The sequence below is a fragment of the Zonotrichia albicollis genome, chromosome 2, assembly GCF_047830755.1.
Source record: "Zonotrichia albicollis isolate bZonAlb1 chromosome 2, bZonAlb1.hap1, whole genome shotgun sequence".
Lineage (NCBI taxonomy): Eukaryota > Metazoa > Chordata > Aves > Passeriformes > Passerellidae > Zonotrichia > Zonotrichia albicollis.
The window spans coordinates 98,065,112-98,090,381 of NC_133820.1; the positions used below are offsets into that span (position 1 = coordinate 98,065,112).

Genomic DNA, 25,270 nt, shown 5'->3' on the forward strand with positions numbered 1-25,270 from the left:
TTTGCATTCCAAGCATCTGAGTGGCTTCAGCCAGACACTGTTCTAAAGAATGACAGAGAAATTTTTCCTTCTTTGCCTGTAACTTACACTGGCCAGAATCCAGAAAGGAGAAAACAGACTCTTCAGCCTTTTTAACAGGCTTGAGGTTTATAACTCTACAGGGCTAGAAATAGGAACTAGGCTGTCTCTCAAACCAAAGTTTACAATTGGCAGGTTTGTTATCAAAGTGAGCAGTTTTATCTAACTCTAGTTTTCATTATTTTTTAATCTAGACCTTCATGTCTGCAATTTTCCCTTCCTTTTATCATCAGTGCCCAACTGTTTTATGTGTATGTTGTGGTACTGAGTCACTGGGAGTGACTGTAGACAAGAGGCAAATGAGAGTTTCCTCCAGCCTCTGCTGGCTTTTTTCTTCCAGATTTTGATTTCATCCATATTTTCTAAAGGTCTGGGGAGCAACAGTTGAGTTCTCTGACTTCATTTGGATATGGAAAAGCAAAAAGCAGTACCAAATGCATGTAAGGATGAGATGTGCTAAGAAGGCTGAGCCTGTGGGTGAGGGCGGTAGATTGGGGTTTAACACCTACAGGTTAACGTCAGATGTTGCACAATTGTTTTGGAGTTGTTTTGTAAGCTAAGATAGTAAGAACAAATATATAATTTTATAGAACAAATATACAAGTAATTGTATATGAAGTTTTCCATGTGCAATATACCTTGCACAGTCCACTGTTACTGTGAAGTGTAAAAAACTAGCGAAAGTTATAAAACTGTAAGCCAGAGCAAGGACCACTTAGGAAGGTTGATCTCTAGAAAATCTCATTTATTAACAGGAATCATAACTGTCATTTGGAGATTTTATTGGAAATTCAGACATTCTCATGATTTATAAGAAAGCCTAATGCAGAATTTAGCCTAAAAAATCAGAGGAATGACAGAATCCTGGTAGCAGTGTAATTTTGACACTATGGAATCATTAAGAAATTATTTCCCATAGTTCAAGCACAGACAAATTGACACCTACTGACATTCTGCCAGAGGGATGTTGGGCAGCTCCCCAGCTGATGCTGTTTTGGCAAAAGGTGAGACAGTGGGTTAAGGAGGTTTGCTGAAAAGAACAGAAGTAAAAGCTCTGTTCTGTCTGAGACTGAAAGGGAGGATGGGCTGAGCAGGGGAAGTTGTCTCCTGACTAAAAAACCACCTTTGACTTTCATGTCAGAATTGCAAATTTGGTGTTATCCACTTCTTTCTTTCTCTGTTTCTGGCCTCTAGTCAGATGTTACCAGTGCAGCTGCTACCTCAGTAGTCAAAGCAAATGCTTGTTCTCCATCCCTGCAGAGAAAGGCTAAGCATACTTGTTGAAGCACCAATACTTTCAATATATATGTATATATTTTGTGCAAAGGGGGGGTATGATATATTGTACTGAAGTAAAAAAGGCTGTATATATGTGTGTATATACACACAGGTACATTCTGCTCACTAAAGGCATTGACTGTTGAGGTTATGTAGCATAACCAGCATTACAGATTATTCTGCAAGCAGTCCTACTAGACTGGGACAAGTACAGAGAACTCACCAATGCGAAGCTTTTCTTCTTACAAATCTCAGTATATTTGGTGTAGTTCCTAGGCCTGAGATCCTAGAAGTATGTACTTCAATTACAATTTTGGTCCTCATTTAGAAAAAGAGAAGTACCTAACAGGGAAAAGCATATATATATAACCCAGATGTGAAGGCTTAGAAAATAGGAAGCAAATAAAAAGAACTCCACCTTTACATAAAAAGGACAATTTTAAGCCAGTTTGCAGATTTCAGGGTACAGAGGATTTAAATGCTCAAATCCAGGTAAGACGTAAGATTTGGTGTTCCAGCAGCACAATGTTAATTTTAGTGTAGCATATTGAAAGTGTGATGGTTTTGATGGTCTGAAAGTGAAGGCAACATTTAAACAATCCAGACTTGCTTTAGTCTGGCATTGGGGTACTTCAGTTGACAAAATGAAACTATTCATTTAAAATTAGTTTTAAATTATTATTTGATTTGTCTTTGTTACATAGTAAAAATTCTAACTTTTAATTACTATTTTTTTTAGCATTTCCCTGTTAATTCTCATAAGGCTATTTTCTGTATTTCTCTGTCACTGAAATTCCACTCAGTCCATGCCCAACAGATAATAAGTTGTAGTAGAAATGTGACTTCATTCCATTTTTCTCCTGTGTTTTGGTGTTAGTCAACAAGAATCCTCAGGATGCAGGCCATTTTTAGATAGTTGGTAAGACAGTTCTGACAATAATTTCTCATGTTCTCACTGATACATGGAATAAAAACACGGAATACTTTTCCTTTTCTTTTCACTGAACTGATGTGTCTTACCCCTGGCACATCTTCCTTAGTATCACTACTTGTGAAGCACAGTCATTTCCCAATTTCACCATATTGCTTTCTAGGATTTCTTTAGTAAGCACATGTGAGTAGTGGGTTAATTCTATCCAGTACACAGCTGCCTTTAGGCGGACTGGATTAACTGTGATTGCTCAGTCAGTTTACACATGCACAGGAAGTCCAGTGCATTTTCCAAGCATTAGCTAGGCTGCACGCATGCTGTCGATTTGGCCCACGTATCTCCAGTGAGCATTTGTCCAGGACATTTGTATATCCTACAGCAACTGGTGCTGCTCCAGCTGGGCTGATGCATGTCAGGGATCCTTGGGTAAGTAATCTCAGTTTTCAAAATCCAACAGAGAACCTTCCCAGGAGGAGGATCCAATGAAATATTTTGCCATCAAATTGAAAAACTTCTTAAACGCTGAAGATCTTGGGCTTGTTATATTACAGGTATGATGTAACAAGCTTAATGTTTTGACATGCTGTATTTTGTTCTGTTTTTAAATTTTCTGTAGTATTCATAGAAGTGGAAAAAAGGATGGACTGTTCAAAGAGAATCTTTTGTTACGTGGATGTACCGTTAGAAACACAGAAGAAGTTGCAGGAATAGTAATCTATGCAGGTAAGAGCTGCTTTTCTGTCTTACAGGACATACCACCTTTTTATAGCTATAAAATAATAGCCAAGGTCCATATGACATGTTTGGTGCAATTCTTTCTGCAGGGCATGAGACCAAAGCCTTGTTAAATAATAATGGACCACGTTACAAGCGCAGTAAGCTGGAAAGGCAGATGAATGCCGATGTCCTTTGGTGTGTCCTCATACTTCTAATCATGTGTCTGTTTTCTGCCATTGGTAAGTGCTCTTCACTAGTAGAAACACTGCTATTTAAGTTAAATATTACACTGTCTTGGGATTCATGCACGTAGCTTTATCGAAAACATACGTCTGCCAACACATAAAATCCATAAAGCTGTCTCCATACTTATTTTTGTCAAAAATTAAAATGTCTTGATGCACAACCTGATCTAAATACCTTCTTAATCTCAATAAAATATATTCTATTAGTACCAGAGATCTGAAGGCTTAGATTATACTACCCTTGATAGCATCCAAAAATGTCAAGCCCAAAAAAGCCCCCAGTTTATATGTAGTCCCCTCAAAATTACAGGTGGTAAAGTGTAACTTGCCATTGATCAGGCAGTGGAGTAATTTATGAGCAGAGAGTAAACAAAATCAACACAGCAGTATTCCCCAGTACTATTTATAAAATTGAGAGCACAGTGCACAACATGGACTCACTGTCCCTAAGGCTGCAGTCATAACATAGAAGAAATAAGCAAAAGTCTGCATAAATCCAAGCAGAATACTCTCTAAACTTCTGGGAGTGTTTAAGGAAATGCTGCAGTTCAGGTTATGTCTCCTCAGGCCTTTTTTCTGTTCATTTGTGAGAAAGAATTGAGTTTTACATTTGGCACCAAAAAAAATTATATACGGCATGTGAATTCCATTTCCTTAATATTTGTGTGTTCTGTAATGTTTGCATGTGAGTCATGTGGCATAAACACCAGAATGTTTCTTAACAACCATGGTGTAGTTTAATAACAATCTTATGCCACTGTAATATATCTCTTTGTGCCTTTTTCCAGGTATTGTTAAATGCTTAAAGATGAATATTTCCAGTTTTGAACCAGCCAGCTTATTTGTTTCCACTGAGTTCATGACCCATTTTTGTAGAGTTTCAATGTTGGGGAGCCCAGTTCTCAGGGCTGAAGTGTCGTGGTGAGGCTGCCTGCGGCTGTCCCCCCTGCCAGTGTGCCCTGTGCGGTGTCCCCAGAGCAGCAGCAGCAGCAGTGGGTGTCCCCTGTGAGTGGCTTCAGCCTTGCTGGGGCTCCCCGAGGTGGCACTCAGTAGGTGACAAGTGCACCTTCCCCTCTGTCCCGTCTGCTACAGGGCTGGGAGCCGCCAGCAGAGGGCCGGAGCAAACTGCTCGCAGTGCTGACAGCCGCAAACAGCTGGAAATAAATTTGCTCCAACCCTTTGAGTTGCCTGGTGCTCTGTAGAAATGAGGCCATTTCTACCTTCTGTCTGTAAAGTATAACTGGAGATATAACACTTGATTCTTTCGAAAATATAAGGACATTTATAAAACAAACCTTAATGTAGGTCATTCTCGGTGTGGAGCTTTCTGTTTTTGCTCTCAAGAATAAAAATATATACATCGATAAAGACATCATGTGTGTGATCTCATATTGATAGGATAGGAACAAAATAATGTGCTCACTTATGTGTTTTTATTTTTCAAGCACTCAGTACTGGGTTTATGCATCAATATGTAAAGGATCTTGTCAAAGGATGATTTACAGAAGATTATTTTTATAGTAGACCTTTGTCCTTTATTTCTGATTTTCATAATCAGAAAAATTTTCACTATATAGTGATAGTTTGAATGCTTTTTGTTGCAGAAGAATTCTTCTTTGTTTTTTACGCCTTAAAAACATCAGGCATACCATTTTAGGGATTTTAGGATTTTAAATCTTAGTGCTATACTTAAAAAGGCAACATTCTGTCTCTCTACCAAGAATGTAATTTTCCCAAAATAATAAAAATCTTATATTTATTTATCTATCAGCACAGTCAATTAAAAAAAGAAAACATTTTGAGCACAACATGTAATTTCTTTTGCTCTTCATTCCTCAGCGTCCATGATATTGACTCTGTTGATACTGTTATTTCATTAGTTCTGTGCATGTGGTGGATATAATTTGCACAGTGAAATTAAAGTTTCTTCTAAAGCTAGTTTACTGATAGCTGACTGGTACATATATCTAGTCCAGTCAGTTGAGTCCTTTCATTTCACACAGCATATCATTGAAATAGATCTTTTTCTGAAGACGTGTCGTTTTCTTTGGTGATGACAGAAACAGTCTAAACTACTAATTTAGACTAGCCAGCTCACTTTATTTAGATAAAGTTATGAGAAATTAGTCTTGCATGGCTTAAGGACAGCCAAAGCCCTTTCTCAAATTCCAAATCCCAAGGAAGAAAAACCCATGTCTTTGGGGCATTTTTCAGAAGTCATGCAGAATATTTGAAAACAAATAACAATTTCCCACATAACTCTTAAGAACAAAGTCATACCAGAAGCCTTTTTGCTTGGAGTTAATTTGCTTTTTTCTCTCGTCCAATTTTTCTGCAGGTCATGGTCTATGGGTATGGCAGTATGGTGAGAAGAAGAAACCAATTTTTGATGTTCCAGGGCCCAATGGCAAATATTTGTCACCTGTTTTAGCTTCAGTGTATTTATTTCTGACAATGATCATAGTGTTCCAGGTAATCAAGTTGTACTTGGTGTCACCTCTCTTCCTAGTCGGCTGCAATAAAGTTACATATGTGCAATATACGTAGTACTCATTTCACCACGAAGGCATGTAAGAAGCTAATCAAGCGCTAAAAAGATCCCAGAGAGTTGTAATCAGTAGCACAGGGTCTATTTGGAGGCCTGTCACTACTGATGTCCCCCAAGGTTCAATACTGGGCCCAGGGTTGTTTAACTTACTCACCAATAACTTGTATGAAGGGCAGATGCCTCCTCAGCAAGTTCACTGTCACCAAGCTGGGAGGAGTGGCCAATACTGCAGAGGGCTGTGCAGCCCTTCAGAAGAACCTTGGCAGGCTGGAGAGATGCTCAGAGGAGGAGTGCCTGAAATTCAGCAAAGGCAAATGCAGGGTCCTGCACCTGGGGAGTAACAACCCCATGAACCAGAAAACAATCTTTAGTCTTCCTATCTAACTACTGCAGAACAGCACCTCAAAGACTGAGGATGCCACTTGGGGTACAGTGTTCTGCTATGCAAATAAATTTTATACTTTTTAACAGCTTTTCACATGTATTTCTCTTAGCAAAACCTTATGTCAGCCAGGTAACAAACTATGTTAAAAGTTTCTTGGTCCCTAGGAGAAACACCTTGAATGGTAGAGGTGGTTAATTTCAGAGAAGTAAAAGATCCTCATGTCACTGAGATATATGGAAGTTTGCCTAGTGGGACACTGGAGGAGGTTGCTTTACTGGAGGCAGCAACTTGTTTATAAAAGGGAATGAAAAAGACTGTAAAAATAATTTGTACTCTGAGGGACTGAGTTATGATACTGGTTAAGAAAATTCACCACTGATTTCTTTAAACACCTACATTTCACTGTAGTTTTTGTTTAAATGACCACATTCACCACCCACAGCCATGCTATAATTTCTCCCACGTATCTAATTCAGAAAACTAAACAATGTATGCAGTCAGGTATTTCTATCCTGAAAAAAATCTGCAGAGAAAAGCTCATGTAAAAATTAGATATTTTATGTAGTTTTGACAATCCTCAAGAAACAGTTGAAAATATTTTCATCTCTCCTTCTTCAGCACTTATAAAATGTGATCTTCATTCAAATAATTTGCAGTACAAAAGTCAAGGCCAAAGATATTGCTCCTATGAAAAGATTAACATTTCTCACTTTGTTTCTTGTATTCAAGCAAAGTGAATTTGTGAATTTGTAAATTATGCAGAACAATTTTATTCAGTCCTTTCACATCTACAGTATTCTGATTGTATGGTCTGATTTGGGTTGGGATTTTTTTTTCTCTCCCTTCCCCAACTAGTTTAAAGCTCGGCTTATTAGCCTAAGAAATATTTGCTTCTGTCCATGTTTTGATAATCAGTTTTCTAGACATAATAATGCATTCCAGCTCTGCAATTCACCATAGGTTTTCGTCATCTAACACAGTAAATAAACTCTTTAAACATGATAATAAGTTTAGAATAAATGTTTAAAGTACATACCCTCTTTATGTTCCAATCTAGTACCAAATTAATTAGCTTTAATAATTGTGTTCTTGCTTTTGTTTTCTCCTAATTCTTTTCTTTTGTGTTCTCTAGGTTCTGATTCCAATTTCTTTGTATGTATCTATTGAAATAGTTAAAATCTGCCAAGTATACTTTATTCATCAAGATAAAGATTTATATGATGAAGAAACAGACTCTCAGCTGCAGTGCCGAGCTTTAAATATCACAGAAGACTTGGGTCAGGTGCAGTTTATCTTTTCAGACAAGACTGGGACACTGACAGAAAACAAGATGGTTTTCCGAAGATGTACTGTTTCTGGAATAGAGTATTCCCATGATGATAACGGTGAGCTCATGGTCACGTTTTCTATCTAACAGTTGTACTTTGGGCAAACTGGAGTAGTCATTAAAGCTGCTGTAATCTTAAATCAAAAAGGAAAACAAAAGAAATTTAACAGCTCTTGTCAGATCAGTGTAACTCGATGGCTGTGTTCAGCTAGCAATGACAGTCTTATCAGAGTGTTCTGTAATATCTACACTATGTTGTTGAGACATTTAAAGCTTCTGGTTTTAGCTCCTGATGTAATAGAGCACTTGAGTGCATGGCTGATGTAAGAAAATCGAATGGTGCTGCTGGTATCCCACTTCTTTGGTGTGTTTAAGTATACAGTGTAAAATAACGCTTTAAAGCATACAGTCATATTAGTGTCTGATTGAATACCTGCAATGACATTATTCTTCTGTACTGAGAAATAAATGCAAAGATACCAGTTTTCATATTAACAAGAAACATAATTGGATAGAATTGCATATTTTATGTTACTTTTGTCAGAGTCTTTTCAGTGCTCCTGTGTGAAAAGTGTCTGTGTCAGGTATGTTTGCTCTATGAACAGTGCAGTGGAGGGAATATCCACATTCAAGTATCAGCCTCTTAAAACAGTAAAAGATTAGTATTTTTCACAAGGCAATGTGAGAGCTGTCATCCCTGTGTTATTTCTTCATCCTTTTAAAATTATAATTTCCTATTTTATGATGTTTGTAGTTTGTGCTATTTTTCTCTAACATGCTGTCATTATAATTTTTGAAAGAACAGATCTTAACTCTTCAAATCATATTCTGTATGCAAGAAAATATTGACAACTACAATTTTCTTGTTTGCAAAAAATAAGTTTCTTATTCTACACAACACATAAAGATCTCTGATTAGGAAGTTTTCTCAAAGAACACTAGAGAATTTCAGCTCACAAATAAGATACAGAATAAGATAAAGAATCAAAATAGACTGGGAACTCTAAAACATGCTTTAGAAAGATGACAAGATCTTAAACAGGAAAAAGATATTTTGAAGTAGTGGATTGTTCTTTTTTTTCTTCTATTTTAAAGCAGTACTGAGACCTTACATTGAAGGCACATTTTTTTTCCAAGAAACTAGACCTTTGGGTAGTGTTACAAGTGTTACAGAAAGGACTGAGGGAGAACCTGTGACTTTCTACCTCTGTACAGTATGTAAGAATGAGAAAAGAATTAGAACTTAGAGAATGTTACTGGATTTCTAAATCTGCTTGTGACACTCTTGATAATTCATTCCTTTTTGCTTCTTCTCTTCCATTGATTGTTTGCTTGTTTATACTGATTTTAGAGTGTGTTCTTTTCCTCTCAAGAATGATGTTATTGCTAATTAAAACAGTTCAGAAAAGGTATTTTTATGAGCTTGGTATCATCTGATGATATGTCAGCTGAACTCAGGCCCTTAAGTTTGAATATTGAATGTTCAGATCTTTTTTCTTCAGATTTAGTGAATTTAACAGAAATCTATCTTTGGGCATGCTTTCCTCTTATGATTCCAGATTACAATATAAAAGTTAAAGAAAACAGAGTGAATGCAAGTACAAACAAAAGTGTCAGATACATAAACTGATTGATTTTTTTCAGTCCTTCTTTTCACCTATGGCTTTGTTTGGGCTTCATTATAACTCCAGTCAGTATAAAATTTCGGACAAATATAATTTTTAAATTGACACAGAACATTTACACAGCATTTTATTCTTTTGTTATTTTCCCTCCAAGTGAAAATAGGTCTTTCTCTATAATTCTTTATATAAATTGTGATAGTTTCTATTTATTTTGTTCTCTACAATCAGTATAAATACCATAATAAATACTGTGCTTCATTCAAGTATTTTGTTAGCTCTATTCTGCAGTTTGATTTTATAACCATCTGTTATCTTTTCTGCTGCTGAAGCCTTCTTGTTTAGGTATGATAAAATGTCTGTCACAGCTCTTTCTGGTTTAGGGTGTGCATCAACAACATTTCATTGCTGTGTGCTTACTTGCAAATTATTTGTCAGCCACTTTTCTATGTCTTATACCAGAGTATCTGAATTTCCTGTATACATTATAAGTGATGCCATCCTGCTCTGCACCTCAGGTTTTGCTGAACATTTAGTGAAATAGAAAATTCTAAAATCTTTCACTTAGGGAGTGATCTGAGTCTGCCATATATGCTAGAAAATCAAGTAAAATGCTTTTGCTTTTTTTGATCTGTTTCAAAGATGACACTACATCTTCACATATCCAAGTTGGTTTTTTTTCTGCACAGTGGTTTATTTCTTGGAATCAAACTTTGAGTAGCACTCTATATGATGAAGAAGTTAATTTAAAATTATTGTACATGGTTAAGGATGCAAAAGCTGCCAATAACAGGTCATTTTCCACTGTAAAAGTAGATGTCTAAGGATGGAAATAACCGTGCTCTGAGCTCTTTCATTTAAGTTGTTTTTCTGCTATGGTGGGGTAGCAGTGCCTGTCATTCCAGTTGTTTGACCCTGCTCATGATAAGATCCTGTTTTCAGTTTTGGATAGCTGGACAAAACTTTTAACTATTCTTTCAAATTTGTCATGCCAGACGTTTGCCTCAGGCATAAATTTTAGGAGAGAAATTTCAGTTATAACAGCACCATTCAGCCATATCCAAGAACAAGGTTAAGATGTAGTAGACTTTTTTTCCCATGGCAAGATTTTCTGGCAAGTTTTCCACTGAAGTCAGTTGGAGGCCCTATGTTCTTGGGCTAAGCCATGCACACACACAGAGCAGGAGAGTAATGTCTACACTGGCAAACTGAGGTCTGAAATTTCTGAACTTTTGAACTCTTATTCTCTTTTAAAGCATTTTTTTCTGCATAATCTAGGACTACTGCATATCTGCTAATTACTCAACCAACAGATTGTGAATAGCCATCATAAATTTTCTCTATGCTGCTTTATAAGCTCTTCTCCCTAAAATTTATTCAGATTGATGAGAAATTATCCCATTTTTTTCTGTTCTACTTGTTACTATACTGCATTTGTCATTGTCATATCTCAGTTCCTTGCACTTTGGGAGTGCATTAAGCAATGCACATGAGTTCCCTGACATGTAGATTGATCTTTCCCCTTCTTCCTCTCCCTACACATGCAGTACACAATTCTGGGGGGTTGGGAGCTACTTTAAAGGTATGTGCTATGCTGTGTTCAGTTTGGAATACTTGAGGCAGCATGTCTTTTTCTTGAGTGGTGGGACTATCCTTTTTTTTCCTTGTAAATTCATACCACAAAGCTGTATAAATTCCCCATGTGAAAGGTGAGCTTTATGATTATGAGGGAGAGTTCTGTTTTGCATCAGACATGGATGTGTTAATTATGATTTTCATCACAGAGGTTTATGTGGACCTTGTGCAGAGTTGAAGCAATTTTTACATGCTTTAACATAAAAACAGAAACCCTGAGTGAGACTTAATACATTTTTAGGCATGGGAAGCAGGTTTTCATGAATGTTCTGGAGAAAACGTTTTCCTCCAGAATTCTCTATAAGCTCCAAGTTTCTTATGACTGCTGGATGGCACTTTGCCTAGGAGTATTGCATTGTTATAGTCTAGACAAGAGGTGACAAAAGCATAAATAATGGAGGGCAATAAATTGCACTAGTGTGAGACAGAATCAGCTGGAGGTAATACAAAGTATTACTCATAGGTTCTGCTATGCAAAAGCTTAGCACTGAAGAGGAATCCAGGAATGTAGCATATGTAATAATAGTTCCATGATGGAAGCACTATGAAATACCCATCACTGTTGAGGTAATTTACAGTATTTTGGTGGTGGATTATGCACTGATTTGGATCAAACTATGGGAATTTGCACTGCACATTAAGTTTCAGTGGAGACTGTATTCACAAGGATGGGATACTAGTTGCCTGATTGCTGATATTTGCATGAAGGATAGTAATCTGATAAGTTTACAGTTACTGGAGAAAATTAAACATTTCTGGGATGTAATTTATCGGGTTTTTTTTAGACATCTATGATGGTTCTCCAGTACCATCGTAGCTATTTCTCTGTGGTGTAGAATTCTCTGTACAGACAGAGAGAATTCCCACCTCCTGTCTGTATGATACTATCTTCTCCAAAGGTTCTTCTTGGCTGGCAGAGTGTTAATTTAGGCGCAGGGTATGCCATGGACCACTCCATGTAGAAGAATGATTTTCCCATTCATAAGTGTCTTGGGTATTTACAGAATGCCCATTGGCACTATACTCTGCTTAAATGCCAGAATTACTCTTCCAATCAGTAGTACCTTCTAGCCCAAAACATGTTAGCATAAAAAAAAGGAGAAAATGTGTTGTTTCCCTATATGTCAAATTGCATGACCATACCAGCACTCTTCTTTCAGACTAGGAGGCAGCTCCTAACAATTCTTAGAGCTGGCCATGCCCCAAGTCTGCCTGCTAATCCCAGAGACAGTAGGTGTCCAAAAGCCCACTGTGCTTCTGAAAGTCCTTACATGATTTAGCTACAACCAGATGGTCTTGGCCTGACATTTGTCGTAGTTGTTTTCCAAATGCTGCATTAATCACCCTCTTGCCTATGGGATGTGATCTCTGTTTTTCTAGTTTTAGCTACCCATTGTATGAAGCTGCTGACAAAACACAAATTGAATCTCCATGAATACAACCACACAAATCTGAAAAATCTGAATTTTTCATTCTTTGAATTCCTCCCCTTTCCTTCCAATGACTGAAAAAACTATAGACAACATAACAATAAGAGAATTTTATGGAAGTGAAGGTAGATGATAAAAACCTCAGTGATTTTCTCTTGTTTAACAAAGTTTCTCAATCACTAAATCTGAGAGAAATGAGTTTCTTACTGCTGTCCAGTTTTTCTTGATGAAGGTTGGCTAGCAACTAATTTTTATAGGAAAATACATTATGGTAAAAAAATCTTTCTTACTTCAGGGGGCTGTTTTGTAGTGGAATTTTCTCACTCTTTTTGTGTGCAGTCATGAGAACATAGCTTGCATAGTCCAGCCATATTAGGGAATTATTTTTTCTTTAGGATATAGAAATTGAAAAACCTTCTCCATAAATGCAGTGGTTGCTTCCAAAGGGATTTCTCATTTGCCACCTTTAACATCTGACGAGCTTCAGAAATCAGAATAGTCCATCTAGCCTTTCCTGGAAAGCTGAAAATCTTTAGCAGAACTGGGTGCTTCAGGCATTCTCTGTAACTTTTTTGTAGTTTCTTTCTACCTTTCTTACTGCTTTTTAAAAATTTCTAATTGGTAACTAAGGAGAGAGCCAGTATGAGCAATGTAGAACTCAGTACATAGGGAGTGAGTGCCCCACTTTAAATCCTATAAAAGACAGAATAACTCATCCCTAGAGACAAGTACTACTTCTCTACTTCTCTCCAACCATATACCTACACTGACATTTTCTCTGAAAAATCTCAAGAAAAAAAGGAACCATCTCAGTTTCTGAGTAAAGGGTTCTTAATAAAGGACTTAAGGTTATTAAGCCCCTGGGAATGTCAAAAGGTTAAAGGAAGGGAAATCTTGGTGCTTTCTTATCTCAAGGCTTACTCTTATGGTCAAGTTCTAGCAAAATAAGTTAAGATTATGTTAGCCAACTTGTACAAATTTATAGCATTCTAGCTGCTTCTCTCGATCTTTATGTAGACACTAGAGTGCACTTCAGAGTGAAATAAACTTGCACTTATAAAATAATAAGTAAATAAGGGGGTGTGATGGTGTAAGTGCTGCACATACAGATTTACTTAGTGACAGTTCAGTAGCAGCCTTATTGACTGGTTTGAAGCAAAATGGAATTTTTCCATGGTGAAATAGTGCCCACACAATGAGACAGCTTAAGTATCCTGGCTTGAGGGGTCTGCAGTTTCATGCTGCTTGAAGGGAAATTCTTTACAGGTTCCCAATCTCACATTTCAAGTTAGTGGAACATCTGGCTGTGTGGCAACAGTCTCTGTCAGCCTGAGAAATGGGCTCCTTGTCATAGAGCATATATGGCATGGAAGGTAAAACAGAAAAAAACCCCAAAATAAAAATGAAATTACAGAAAAGGATTTTTAAAATTAAAGAATTTATCTTCAAGAAGATAAATAATTTCTCTTCTCAATACTTGACAGCTATTACAGGAGTTTTATTTATAGCTTCTGCAGTCTTATGAAAGATAAAAGAAGGTTAATGGAATAAGTATTAACTGTTGTTTCTTCTTTGTGTCATAAATATAAAGTGGAGTAGGATAGTGCAATCTGACTTTCATAAATTGCATTGCTTTGTTACCAAAGTTGTTTGTGTCTTTGCCCTTAATAAGAAACTGGATAGAAAAAACGATCAAGGCCATCAATTTTTAGTGCTGAAACTGAAAAGTATCCCACAACAATGTCTCTCAGGTTATAATGTTCACAGGAAAAGGTTCTCAATTGGAAGGAGCTGAGTGGGTGGAGAGAACAGCATGTTCCCAGAGAGGCACGCACTGTGCAGCTGAAGCAGTGTGAACCTCAGCCATAGCATAACGATTGAACCGCGCTTCATTATTTCTTTAAACTCTTTCATTCTTGCTGCATAATGTGTAAGACTGCACTTGAGAAAATGTTTAAAGGTGCTCAGGCTTGTTTTTTGTTGTTGCTGTCAGGTTTCCCTTGGTATAAACTGAAATAACACCATTTGTATCAAAATAATTGCATTTGATTTGGTTAAATGAGATTCTAGTCTTGTTCCTACTTTCCCTTTTCCTCCTTTTTCTCAGGGGCAAGGACAATTAAATGGATGTGTTACAATAAAACCTGTATAGGGAGCAAGAGATAGCTATTATTATAGAGACTAAAAAGAACCACACTATCAGTGTAATGCTAATAAATAAACTGCTGCATTAGGAAACAGCTTTTGCTATGTTGAATAAACAAAATATGTTTGGATGTAATAGAAGAAAGAGCAATGAGGAATCCAGAGATATGGTATGCCGGCATAAATGTATTGTACATGAAATGCATTCTCTGCTTAACCATAGGGTTTTTACACAGGGAATAAAATTATATTCATTTCAGGATCTTTGAGGTCTTATATCTCAAGACATATTTTCAGAGCAGAAACCTAAAGTAGGTGTGATTATTAAAGAAAATGTATCCTTTTTAAAAAAACTTCTGCTTATAAGGGAGTTGGACCAACTAAGTGGCACATTTTGCAAAGCTGAAGTAATTGTAACATCTCTTTCCCTGTCAAGGGATGTTACCTGTTATGACAAGAAGCAGCTCAGATTTCTCTCTAGCATTCAAATGTCCAGCATCTATAGTGAAAATATTATCCCTGTGGCAAATCCAAACTTTTCTTATGCTTTTCCTGAGAGTGGCCATGTCCATATGTGGCACCAGCTCTGCTTGAGGCTGGTTTTGAACTTCATTTACTTGTAGCTCATTACCATGCAACAAAAGGGCCAAGGCGAGCAGTGGCCTCCCTAATTCTTTGAGCTGTCCTGTAGGTTCTGTAATACAAATCAGAGAACTAGGCAGGTCCTGAAAGGAAAAGGCAGCAGGGCTGTGGTATTCTCTTGGAAGCTGTGTGCCTCAAGGAGCAGCTGCCTACACAGCAGTGAACATGATGTTGCTCAACCTCTTTCCTGCCACATGACACAGAGGAACATGTATCCCACCAAGTAATGCTAATGAAGGAGACTCCCCAGTCATTCACATCAGCCTCAGGACCTGGGCTGCAGAGCTCTATTCAAGTTGCAGGGCAGAAGTTCTGTCTCCAAATGTGCTATGGTCCACTCTACATCCATGGTCTGAATTTTTTGCCAGGAGGAGCCAGAGTGCAGTGGAAGAGTTTCATCCTTGGGCACAGAGTTAGAGCAGTGACCAGGTGAGCAGACACAGCCAGGACTGAGAAACTCCCGTTTCCTGGATTTCAGACAAAGCCTATACGTGTTTCAAATGGAGTTGAAAAAACCTCTGATGCATAATCCTGTAGTGATAGAGCTATCACCATGTACTGTGTGTGGTCTGCTTTCAACTCCTCCAGCTGCTTTTTGACAGCTAAAACATGTTTGGAAATTGCAGTGGATAGTGAGGGTGGGTTTTTCTTTGTTTGTAAAGCTAGCTACATTAAAAGCAATCGTGTGCCAAACTCACCCTATAAAATGCAAGATTATTCTCAGGAAGTATTTTGAAATAATTTCTTTGTTTGTTAAAGGCCTGAATAATTAACTTACATGCTAGTGATTTATCATTTGCTATTAGGAAAATCTAATTTGTTACACTGGAGAACCGAAACAAACTGAGCCACAAGTATGTAACTTGTACTGTATGGTGTGGATTATTTTGGAAGCATAATGAAAAACTTTTCAATGAATACATAATAAAGGAATAAATAGATAGCTGTTAGAGTGGCATTTGCCTGCCTAATGAATCACCCAGACACTAAATGTCCATGGTCTTTAGGAATGAAAAAATATGTTGTACATGTTTTTGTATATAGCCTGTACAACAGGCTTTTGTACAGCCTGTCATTAGAGGGGTGGGATTCCACAGCTGTTTCACACCTTTGCTTTCTGTTTCCTTTTTGATTTCTCTATAGCCAACTGCCAGGATTGTTTTCTGGCATTAATTGGCTTGGTTGGATTCTTCACTGAGGAAATATTCATCTAAAATATATCATTTGGAAAAACTCATTCTGTGTAAACCAGGAATTGGTCACTGCAGCAGATGGTGATAGGAACAAGTGTTGCAGTAGGTGAGGTTCCCCTGCTTTTCATACTGCATGCAGCATTGTCCTGTCATGCAGAGAAGAAGGCACAGGCTCCACAGTGGTTTTGATGCTAGGCTAGAATTTAGGTTCATATCTCCACTCTGCAGCAAATGGCCCTGTACCTCATCTCTGCGTGTAAAACAAAACCAGTAGTGCTTTGTAGGTGTGGTGTTCTGGGTACATTTCAGGTGTCAGGAACTGGTACTCAGTAGATGTGGCATTTTGGCTGGAAAATACTTAATTGGAAGTTTGTGTCGGAAATGACATGAAAAATTTCTGGATTGTTTATTTCCTACTCAGATTTCAAGTGAAGACCAAATTATTTGGTTGATTTCATCAGGCAGAGCTGGAGAATAGTCTTCAGGGATGCACTGAATTACTGCATAATCTAACTGCCTTTCAGAGAGAATGTGATGATAAGGGAGACAGTGCATTGTGTTACATTTCTAATTATGTTATCTGCATCCTCCATTAGATACTACCATTCAGTTAAGACTACACTATATCTCCTGGTAATGGAGATTATTACTGAGAAAGCACAGCATAATATAAAATCAGATCACCTGAAAAAAAGTCACCATGTCCCTCTCCCTCTTTCTAAGCCACTTTTAACATATGCAACATTTGTCCCTCTTTTTTTTTTTACTGATAGCCAAACGCTTAGCAATGTACCAAGAACCTGATTCAGAAGAAGAAGAGGCAGCCCCAAAAGGAGGAACTCTGTCCCAGCGGGACAGTATCTGCAGCCATCAGAGCATCAAAGTGGTTCACAGGAGCCAGAGCACCAAAACCCACCGGCGCACGGGGAGCAGAGCTGAAGCAAAAAGAGCCAGCATACTCTCGAAGCACACTGCATTCAGCAGCCCAATGGTAATTCATGAGAACTAAATGCACAGTGTCCTGTATCTTGTAATAGAGCCATGTCTTGGAAAGAAAAAGGCAAAGAAATCCATAGCATATTGTGTGACTCTTTATAGATTTCATCTTGGTGTTTTCCTTCTGTAGTTACAGCTGTTTGTGCAAAAACAATGAAGTGTTGGCATAGATCTTATCTAAATGCCTTGTCTGCACAAAAAAGCTGAAGGTAAAGACAATCCGAAACATTGGTTTGAGTTATGATTTGAGTTTGGAAAGAAAATGCATGTCTTCCTGTTATCTACAGAAGCTCAGAATAACATTGAGGTCAAGGACTTGAATTGTTTGCATATGCAAATTATTTTCTGTTTTGTCAGAGAATTTTAAAACTATCAAGTGCTGGGGTGGACACCATGTATTACAATTGTTAGACACTGTTGACATACACCATAGCATAATTTTTAGTGTGTTTCAGTAGTTATCAGTCGACTGCATGTGTTGTATTTTGAAAACTAAACGTCTTTACATTTCAAAATGTTGGTGACTTTATGTCCTTACAACTTCATTTGGTTTATTTTATACTGCTGTGACTCTAAGTTTTACATCAGCTAAAAGGTAATAAGAGGAGAGAGGAGCCAAGTTGTGTCTATTCAGGGATTTTGCATTGTTGCACTGTTGACAAAAATTCACCCTTAAAGCAAATTACAAATATAGACAAAGAAAGATGTTTTTTGCACTGGTGAATTTCTTAATTTCATTCAAGAAGAGTAAGCTCTTTTGATAAAATTCCAAGCTGCAGATTTTATACATGGAGTTCTTTGGTTGCTCATATTCATCAGCTGCTGAGCATCAAGAGATAATATTCTACTGAGAAAAGAGGCTTAGATCAGTTTATCTTTTAATCTTTTGTATCCTTGCCTCCCTCTGTTACAAAATACTGGAGTTTGCTCTGACAAGAATTATATTAAATAAGTGGAAAATACTGATGAAATAGACTTGAAAGGGTTCAATGTTTCAATGTAAAAAACCCTCATGAATTAACTTCAAATGTGTGGATGGTTGTTGTTCTCTAAGAAACGATTCAAGATGGTTTTATTTTCTTGTGCTGATGTAAAGCCAAACTTTAAATGTCATTGCTGTCTATTTTTTCCACACCTCTGGTCTCTGCAGTGTGCCATACTTTAGTATTAGATAATAAATGCCTTGAATTAAACAGGAAAGAGGGAGGAAAATTAGGATGTAACTCTCTTCCTTTCCACTACCTCCAAAGTAGATAAATATTGCTGCTATAAATATTTCACATCATTTCTACCAGTAGGCTCATTGTTAACTGTTTATTGTCTAGAATGGGTGTGTTACAGTTCTCTCCACCTCTACTCTGTGGAGTAAGGCCACCCCAAAACTCTTGATATTTACACTGCTTTGGATGCTTTAATGTTGCTGCTTTAATTTGGATGCTTTGCATGTTGCTGCTTTGGAAATGTAGAAGCACAGATATTAATCACTGGTATTTGTTACTAGGAGAAGGACATCACACCTGACCCTAGGTTGTTAGAAAAGGTGAATGAATGTGCAAAGCATCTGGAGGTCATGAGGAGCCACGAGCAGCCATTATCCCATCTGAGTCCAGAACTGTGCGACATTTTCGACTTCTTCATAGCTTTGACTATTTGTAACACAGTCGTGGTTACTGCACCTAATCAGCCCCGACAGAAGGTAAGTTAAAGAAAAAGGAGAAAAGAGTTCAGGCTTCTTTTGCCTTGATACTAAATTATCAAATTATTATATTTGCCTTGATACTAAATTATCAAATTAATTATTGCCAATGACTAAATTATCTCTGGTAAGCTAGGGAAATGAAAACCTCCTGTTCTACTGAGAAACAGCTAGGGTGGTGATGACTTGTAGAACTGAGTGAGTTTAATAATGCATTAGCTGAATGGAGTGTGTCAGCTATTTCACTTGCCTCCATGACAAGATATTCTTTCATTGACAGTTTCAGGATACCTCTGAAACTCTCCGGATTTCTTGTAATTTATTAATTTAATAAGCATAAATATGTAAGCATGTGTGGAAACTAATTTGTGAATGTGCAAAACTTACCAGAAAGGGATATAAGCTGTCAGTGAATAAATATTTCATATATTTGGATTAAATTAAGAAAATGATGAGACCCTTTTTAAAAGTTTAAAAAGAGAAATATACCTGAAAAACATCACTTAAAACTTTCAAATTATTTAAAAGATGCATCTTAAGCTCATTATGAGAAATAATGATCGTTAGGGCTTAAATTGGCCTTTAACTAGTGTAATTGATGAATGAGACTTTCAAGAATGCATTCCCAAGATGATCTGTAAGACAAAACTATAATGGAATGTAATATTAAAGCTCGTCAGCAGCTGGAATTTCCATTTTGGAGAAAATTCTGCGCTTTGCTTCTGTTCCAGATTGGAATAAAAAGTGAACTAGTCTGCAAAATGATGTGGCTTTGTGCCAAGGAAACATTTGGAGAATGCTCAGTTTGGCTGTTTCAGGAATGCTACACTGTTATACAATAATGTAATATATATTACTATGAATATGCTATTACTAGTGTTGCTACTGTATCTTTAGAACAGATTTGTGTGAACTGAGATGAATGGTAAGTCTGAAGCAAAATGCTTCAATGCTAAAAGCGACGGGGGAAATTACTTGTCGCAACATGTGTCTTTTGAGAATATTTTCAACGTTGGCATATTCTCATTAAATTTTACTTCTGCAAGATACCACCCTGCTCAATAGAAAAATACTGCATTAACTTTTCTTTCACTACCTTCTCTGAATATGCATGAAGGATGACAAGTTCATACTAATGGTAGCTTCTAGTATGCACTGCTGATGGTGATGGTGCAACATTGGTCCATTCGTTGTAGCTGAAGAGGTGAAAGAAGAAAAAACTGTTTTAATACAAACATATGTGCTTTCACACACAGGTATAATTCTAAAGTTCAAGTGAGTTTTTTGTTGTTGTTATATCAGTGTTGCCCATTTGTTTTTGTTTCTCAAAATACAAATACCGTTACTTTTTGTCCTCAAAGAAATTGTACTCTTTAGTTGGAGATGCTTAGACTGACTATCAGTGTCAGAATTCTTGTTCAACTTTTCTTTGGCATTTGTTCATTGGTGGCTTTTCTTCATCTCAAGGTTAGAGACCGATTTGAACTAAAATCTCCAGTAAAAACCATTGAAGACTTCATACGAAGATTCACTCCAAGTCGCTTGACCTCCGGATCTAACAGCAGCAGTTCCTCTAGTCTAGCTACAAGCAAATCAATGCACAGATTTGGTCTGAGCACGCTTTCATCTACATCTACGGATAGCACTTTATTAAAACTGGAAGAGAAGCTGGCATACTCTGCACAGATGAATAACAATGGCTACAGCTCCCAGCAAGGCAGGACAGCTTTGGGGGGCGCACCTGAGGAAGGAGAACTCCGTTACGAAGCAGAGAGTCCGGATGAAGCTGCTCTCGTCTATGCAGCAAGGGCATATAACTGTTCTCTGGTTGGAAGGCTGTCTGACCAGGTATCAGTGGAGCTACCTCACCTGGGAACCTTAAACTTTGAAGTATTACATACGTTGGGCTTTGACTCCGTCAGGAAGAGGATGTCAGTAGTGGTCAGGCATCCTCTCACAGATGAAATAAATGTTTACACTAAAGGAGCAGATTCAGTTGTTATGGATCTTCTTCTCCCCTGCTCTTCAGGTACACCTCTTACTTACCTTTGGGGGGGTTGGGAGCCACTCAATTGCTGAAGATCTCATAATATCTTAATGCCTTGTCTAGCAAGTAGATTTGCATGCTTTTAATTTTGTAGAATGGCAACCATTACTCTTCTTTTATAATACTTTGTAATTATTGCAAATTTTCTGTAACAAATTACTGGTTCCTTACTTCACAAGAATGAAGATAATTTCTGTAGAAGATCTTCTACTTGCAAGCTTTATCTTAAAGGAATTTCTTACAACTCAGACAAAGCAATTTACATTTCTTTAGAAAAACCTGCCTGGCAATGCTTGGACAGTTCAATATTTTATATGAAACTGAAGTACTTTTTATTCCTATTTCCCTTTGTTTCATTTGTGAGTCCTTACATCCATTTGCTGAAATATGTTGCATTAAGCAGCACATTTTTTCGTGTTTAACTATGCTGCTAAAGGGCAGTGTGAATCAATCAGCCATCAAAACAGAAAGGTTGTGGCAAAAGACAGAGAGATGCTGTTCAGACAAGAAATCTTGGCTTCAAATACATAATTGACTAGCAAGAAACAGACATGTAGCTGTGAACATGGAACTTCCCTAAAGCATGGAGAATTCTTGAGTACCCAAATGTCCTAGGAAGCAGGGGCAACTTTAAATAGCTAATTGTAATCAATTGGTTTCAAGAAGAATCCTGTAAGTTTTTAGAAGTTAAAGGAAACTCATGGGTTTCACTTTGCATTAATCAGTTTGCATCTAATTTACTGTATTTTCAACACTGAATTTCATGCAGTGTTTAAAGATTACCCCAATATGAATGGACAGAGCCCCAGAGTGCTAAAGGTACTTCCCATGTTTCACTAAAGCATTGACTTCGTGGTTATTTTGACATTAGTTGGAGTAAACAATTGTGAAAGGCTTACACTGTGTAATTTTAATTTAATGAAACACAGAAAAAATGTTGGCATTAGTTTTCTGGTTTCAGCCATATAAATCAAAGCTAAGCCAAAAAAAATTAAGAACAACTTGTCCTCAACTAACAACAAAGTATTCATGAATTATTTTCTATTAAAGATCTGATGTTACAGAAGGCATGTAGATCATGTATGGAAACTTCTTTCCTTCCAAACTACTAATGGAGAATCTTTAGCACTGAAAATTTCTAATACCAAGAAATAATGATTGGAAATGAGTTTCTCAGAATGAGAACTGAACATTTAGAAAAGAAAAGATAATTTATGCCAGATCTTAAATTTTTTGCTGCCATATAACAGACTGTGTTCAAAGCTACAATGTCTATTCACAGTAGACTCAATGGATTACAGAATTTTCAGAGAAATTTCAGGCAAGTCTAGGCCCCACCTAGGTAAAAACCATAAGGCCAGCTAGAAAATTAAAAAATGGTGACATCATCAAATGTCATATATGCCAGAGAAGAAGCAGAGTTCCTGAAAGTCACTGTGGGAATGAGCAGTGTCTGTAGCTGGGCAAATACAGATTCCACCATCATTACAGGGAAGCAAACTGAAAGTGGTTCTGAAGTCATGCAGGAAGTCTTTTGTTTTGATTTGGGGTTTTTGTTTGTTTGGGGTTTCTTTAGCCCAAATTGAACTCTGAGTTCTGGTGTGCTTTGCTTTTGCAAGCAATGTAAAGTGCAGCCACTAGAACACCATAAGCAGTTCCCCTTGTTTTTTCTAGTCGTCTTAAGCCCCTGCTGGCTTCAGTAATTCTGTATGTTTCAGCAGATCGGTCTGTAAAGCATTTGACATTTCTCTTGAGTATCTTTCACGCCTGGAACTGAATTTGCTGTCTCTGCCTTAAGTATCCTAGTGTCAATGGATGTAGAAGGAGCCTAAAAAGATTTATGCTGTGGCTGTTATCTGTATTGTGGGATCTGTCATTGGTTTTATCCAGTTCACTGGTGATGGTGGAACATGTGTGTGAGAGGAGATGTAATGCTACAAGAATTCAGTCATTTATCATTTTAAGGAAATGACTAAAAAGTGAATGGACACGACAGCTAATTCCACAACTTGGTCTTTGCTCTCTTAGTGCTTTAGGGACATGTGAACTGTACACTAGTTAAGCATGTGTCTTGAAACTTCTACCCTTAGACTGAAGGACCAAGGCAGCACCATGTCTGTAATCTCCCAGCTCAAACACCACATGGCATGAAACATTTGGAAGAATAAGTATTTTAGAATATGATCAGAGAAGCAGCCTGAAATCAGAAGCAGAAGTATTATGTTTTAGCTTCCTTGTGTCTTACAGAAAAGTATAAATTGTCATGAGCCTCAAAATTTAAAAAGATTGACTCCATTTGCTCTGACTGCATATCTAGTTAAGACTGTGGAACCTAGTGTATTCTGATAGCAAACAGATATTTCCAAAAGCCTTGAAGTGATTCCCAAGAGTATATTGTTTTCACTTTATCTCGACAGTCACCATGTTCATAAATAAGAAAGTTACTGTTTGAGTCAATACCCAGCTCGCACAGGAGCTGTGAACATAAATCATTGAGAAAACAATGACTGCACTGCCTTGCTGCAGCTGGAGATTATGGAAGGAAATGAAGAAGCAGAAGGCTACTAGCTCTCTGTCATTCTTCTGGAGGCGACTTCTTGCTGTAAAAACAGTGACATGGGGCATGTGGTCACACTGCTCAGAGCAGACACTGCGTCCCAGCTAAAAAAAAGCATCTCCGCAACTGGGTTTTGTCTGCATGAGATCCCTTCCCTCGTCCTAACTTCTGAGCACAAGATAAATCTCAGGATGGGACTGATAAGGCTTATGAACAGCTGTAAGGGGCTTTAGCTGTCATTGGTATGCTGGAAATGAGAACTTGCACAGAAAATAGTATACACATCTCTAGTTGTAGAGAGTTGCTGTCTTTGTTCATTGAAGGAGGTATGAGTATTTAACATTATCATCACTGCATTAGCACCTGTGGTATTTAGACAGATCTGAAATTATTGACACCACTTAACCTTAAAGGGATAGAAACAGCTTTTGATGTGTTTAAGCACCTATTGAAGTTTGCATCATTTGAAGCCAGCGAGCCACTGAAATAGCCACTCCCGTAACATAATTTTGTGTGGGATATGCAAAAAATATTGCATTTTTCTCTAGAATGTTAATGTATCACAATAAATTGGGAAGAATACTTGCCTGCTTTATTGTTCTAAAGTTTAAAAAACCTCACTAATACAAGAAGCCTCAAAGAAGTTTTACTTCAATACTTCTCCCAGAAAAAAAACCCCTTACATTATACAGCAAAGTCACATGTACCAAAAAGGTTATAATGCACTAAGAGAAAAATAGCAAAATGAAACTGTGTTAGGCTGCTGGTTCCTCATATGCCTATTTCCATATATAGTGTAAGAAAGGGCTTTCCAATTGCAAACAATACTTGTAGGAATGTCTTTCTGGAATAATATATCTGTATTGTCCCTTTGAGACAATCAACCGTGATAACATAGGTAGTATTAATAGGTAGATGGACAGGCCCATGAGAATATTCCTACCAGTCAGTGTTCACCACATGACCTTAATCAGATGGAGCTGAAATGAACATATGCAGGAATTACCACAATCTTTGCAGATTCCCTTAGGAACAACTATGTACCTATACTCTCAGATTTGCAGACCTAGAGAGAACAGAAAAGTCTTTAAAGGCGAGACATTAGTTGTACAGTGAGTTAAATGTTCTGATACATGGTTGAGATAAATGGAACAAAAACCAAATATTTGGATTCTAAACGCATCGTTCCCTTATTTCTACAAAGTCAATACATGTATGAGTTTGTCCTGGAGCATGTGGAAGCCCAATTATGCACTCTGCTGCTGTATAAATATGAAAGTGCTGAATGCTATGTAACTTTATAGACAGATATACGTATGCAGTTAACATATAGCAAGATCAAATTCAGTATGAGTGCACAGTGGGTAAATGGGCACTGAAAAGTATAAACAGTAAGATACTTATGCATTGAAAATATATATACCTGTATTAAGTGCTTAGTATAGTGGCACAGTGCCCTCAGGCTCTCAGTATGAGAGCACATCAGCACATTCAGTGCTGTACATAGTAGGTCTCTTGAGGTGCCCAGACTTTGGAGTGAGGAGTGGTCACCTGACTCAGGGACTGGTTACTGTGCAGGTACCAGTAACTCAAATAGTGAACTTAAGAGACAGCTCCAGTTACAGAATTATATCCAGAGATAATTCTACATCCCCCCAAAATATTCAGACTTTAGTAAAAAAAAAGTGTATCACATCAGGGAGTAGGGAAACCTGCCAGAAGATACCAGTCATTCTCACTCAATGGCTCCAATCTAAAAATTTACCCCCTTGTACCTTTATTGAAGTGCTAACCTTGA

At 37.4% G+C, this 25,270-nt stretch overlaps 1 protein-coding gene across 1 annotated transcript in view; it reads left to right on the forward strand.

Moving 5' to 3' along the window:
* Window positions 1-25,270, forward strand: part of ATP10A (ATPase phospholipid transporting 10A (putative)) — a 109,029-nt gene that overhangs the window by 63,473 nt on the left and 20,286 nt on the right. The window contains exons 4-10 of the mRNA XM_005486407.4: window positions 2,904-3,010; window positions 3,112-3,243; window positions 5,588-5,721; window positions 7,315-7,567; window positions 16,950-17,167; window positions 18,674-18,868; window positions 20,336-20,897. Coding sequence (XP_005486464.2) covers window positions 2,904-3,010; window positions 3,112-3,243; window positions 5,588-5,721; window positions 7,315-7,567; window positions 16,950-17,167; window positions 18,674-18,868; window positions 20,336-20,897 — 1,601 coding nt within the window. The remainder of the gene's footprint in view (window positions 1-2,903; window positions 3,011-3,111; window positions 3,244-5,587; window positions 5,722-7,314; window positions 7,568-16,949; window positions 17,168-18,673; window positions 18,869-20,335; window positions 20,898-25,270) is intronic.